The sequence below is a fragment of the Sus scrofa genome, chromosome 1, assembly GCF_054392235.1.
Source record: "Sus scrofa isolate SSC_HxYL_T2T_F1_AM1 chromosome 1, Sscrofa_HxYL_maternal_Yorkshire_Landrace_v2.0, whole genome shotgun sequence".
Classification (NCBI taxonomy): Eukaryota; Metazoa; Chordata; class Mammalia; order Artiodactyla; family Suidae; genus Sus; species Sus scrofa.
In genome coordinates, this window is record NC_139383.1 from 187,399,743 (window position 1) to 187,403,201 (window position 3,459).

Consider the following 3,459-nt stretch of genomic DNA (forward strand, 5'->3'; position numbering starts at 1 on the left):
GTGTGAAATAATGTAAGGCTTGTCTGGGAAAATCTTTTGTAGTGATCCCCAGTTGTCCTAAGGCTGATAGTTGGAACCAATAAGTAATTCCAAAAACAATGTGCAGAAATGTATAAGGAAAACATAAGCAACAAGTTTAAAAAAATACTTGTTTCAAAGAGAATGTAGTTGAAATATTACTAAATGCCTATCATTATTTTCATCCCTATTGTTTATTTTCTATAAAAATTTTCTGTAAAGAATGTTATATATTTTCTATAAATAAATTTTTCTCTATATTTCAGATTTTTTTCTAGCTCCTTTTTTATTCAAAGTAATGACAGCTGTATAATTCTTAACTTCTCTACAAACAAAACTTTTGACATATTTCTCTGGACTAAAAATGTGGACCAGAATTGCAAAAACTTTTTCTATAAATGGCATACAAATTCACTCTCATTTGAAAGTATCATTTGCCTTAAAACTCTTTCTGGTGCTAACACAAAAATTATTTCTCTAGTAATCTATTCTAAAAATTGGATATTTTAAAATTATTTAAAACAATAAGAAATCAAAAAATACTCATTTTTGGCCAGTAAATAAAATTTATTGTTAAGCAAAAGTCAGACCAGCTTGGCCAAGTTGGCAGTGCTGTCCAAGATGTCACGAATGCAGAACTCGCCACTTGTCCAGAGGGCCACGACTGGGGACGTATTTAACTCCACAACCATCTGGGATGAGGCACTTCTTAGCCACTTTGTCTTCAAATTCATCAGTGTTGAACTTGGTAAAGCCCCATTTCTTGGAGATGTGAATCTTCTGGCGCCCAGGGAACTTGAACTTGGCCCTGCGTAAGGCTTCAATCACATGTTCCTTGTTCTGAAGCTTGGTGCGGATGGACATGATGACTTGACCGATGTGGACTCTGGCCACTGTACCCTGAGGCTTTCCAAAGGCACCTCGCATACCTGTCTGGAGCCTGTCAGCCCCAGCACAGGACAACATCTTGTTGATGCGGATAACATGGAACGGATGGAGCCGCACTCGGATGTGATAGCCATCTTTGCCACAACTTTTCACCATATACTTGTTGGCACAAATTCGGGCGGCCTCCAGGGCTTCAGAAGAGAGCTGCTCATATTCATCAGACACCATGTGGCCACAGAGCGGGAATTCATCCACTTTTGCCTTCTTCCGACCCAGGTCAAAGATGCGGATCTTGGCATCAGGGACTCCTCGGCAGAAGCGTGACTTTGGATACGGCTTATTCTTGCAATACCGGTAACAACGAGCAGGACGGCGGCCCATGGCAACACCTGAAATCTCTGCGGTGAGTTGAGGAGACGGTTTCCGTCTACGTTTGTTTGCGCATGCACCCTCTATACATTGCCTATCTCCCCACAAGGAAACCATAGAGGATGTGAGGGCGTTCTTTCACAATGTCTCTACCATAGATGCAATGACTCTCTAAGCATGCGTGTGGGAGACACGGCACATGCGCAGAGCAGAAAGGCGGAGGGGTTTATTCTCCTGTGGGCCGCTGAGCGGTGAATTGGCCATCCCCCACAACAACTCTGGAGGCATTTTACTTCCTATTGTCTGTCTTGGGTGGAGAATTTTTGCCTTAAACTTTATCTTAAGTGTGAAAGATACATTTTCCTAGAATTTGAATGAGGACGGACTTTCTATATAATCAGCATACGTTGTTTCTGAATCTTCTAAATAATCCATTTTCCAGAGCTTGTAACTCCTGTCAGCATTTGCGGATCAATTGCTATTTCTCAAACAGTATATGGTCACCTTCCATGGGTAAAGTGATTTCTTGGCATGAGATCTCTGTTAAGCCTCAGAAAGGGAGTACATATTACTTGATCATTGTTTTAGAAGCACGAATCATTGGTGGTTTTATTTGGCCATAGGGAATGATTTTATTATGAAAAATGACACCAACAGAATTGAAATACCAACTGAATTTTTCAACTTAACGCTATTTGCATTTTCAAATGTTTCAGCTGCTGGGAACTGAGTAACTGTTTTAGCTTTATTAATCTTTTACACCTTACTGAGAATGGGCTTAATAGTTTTTTTTTTTTTTCTTCTGATATTTCACATTTTGTAAAAATATTGTGATCGGGATCAGAGTGAGGGGAAGGAGAGAAATGAAAGAGAGAGGAGAATTTGCAAATAGTATGTAATTCCTATTTCTGTTTTTCTATTTTTTTTTAAATTCCTTTGTGGTATTTCACAGTTCCATGGCATCATGGGACACTATCCTTCTAATGTAAATATATTCTGCTAATGTTTTCTCTTGAACAGGGAAATATAAATTGTGGCAATATAACTCCTGCCGTTAAGGAGAGTGGAGACTTTACAAAATACTCATATTAGGGTAGAAATACTAAAACTCCTAGTGTAGAAAATTTTCCTACATTACACAAAAGCTTGTTTAATTCCCTTTCCTTCCTTCCTTTCTACCTTTCTGTTTTCATAATATATTCCTGTTTTTAAGCTGTATGTGGAGATAAAATAGCAAGTAACATTGTGCTGCCCTCATTTTGCTTACAAGTCCAGGAAAGAAGTTAGATGTTATTTAAATAAGCTGTCGTCATATTTTAAGGTACAAAATGTGACAAAAAGGGAAATCAAAGTGAGATCTAACCTAGACTGAGGAATGGACAGGGGAACTATCAGGAAAGAAATTATACATAGTGACCATGGCACATGGGGCCTGACATATCAAAGTTTCTGAATCAGGCAAGAAGATGAATCATTTAAGGGAGGAACCAAAATAATGCCAGTGTGACTATGAGTGAGGGGGTGAGTTGCATAATGTAAGTGTAATTCGAAGGGGGTGCCTTTTGTATCACACAGGGCCATTTTATCAAGTTAGTGACTGTGCGCCTTTATTTAAGACCACTAAAGAGCTTTACTAGATTTTATCATTCTTACTATATCTAATATGGTCAGCACATTGGAAGGCAGAAAAAAATGGATGCAGGGAGGTTAGGAAGGAAAGTTTGCAACACTGAAGAAAAAGAAATGAGTATAACTTGAACATGCTTTTAATATCTTTCTCTTTATAAACACATTTGTATCTTTTTCTACTGCTACATGCTCATAATATATCAGAATTCTGGGGGAGAGGAGTTTGTGAGGTAAAAGGAAGATACCCCACCACAGTTCATGTGCCACCATGTACTTACCACCACCTGTCTAGGACATGCTTTGTGTTTTCAAAACCTTGAAATCTCTGATCAGCAGATGTTGTGTTGCTATTGGGACCTGACTGCATAATCCTCTTTCCTTAATCCAAAAGATGACCAATCACAGTTTGCCTGGGGCTACACCACTTTTAGCATTCTAGTCCTGCATCTCCCAAAGTCCTTCAGTCTCAGGCAAAATGAGGAGGTGGATTACCCCACTGCACTTATGCATGGGGCCTCTCACAATTGCAGAACAGGGTCAGAGGGCAGGAAGAGA

At 39.2% G+C, this 3,459-nt stretch overlaps 1 protein-coding gene across 1 annotated transcript; it reads right to left on the reverse strand.

Annotated features, from left to right (window-relative positions):
- Nucleotides 1–564: 564 nt before the first annotated feature.
- RPL10L (ribosomal protein L10 like) lies at nt 565–1,331 on the reverse strand. The gene has a single exon (XM_003121787.5). The coding sequence runs from the start codon at nt 1,285–1,287 to the stop codon at nt 643–645; it is 645 nt and encodes a 214-aa protein (XP_003121835.3). The 5' UTR covers nt 1,288–1,331; the 3' UTR covers nt 565–642.
- Nucleotides 1,332–3,459: the final 2,128 nt, after the last annotated feature.

Excerpts from the sequence above, each read along its gene's own strand:
- RPL10L (XM_003121787.5), bottom strand. The coding sequence starts at position 1,287 with ATGGGCCGCCGTCCTGCTCGTTGTTACCGGTATTGCAAGAATAAGCCG.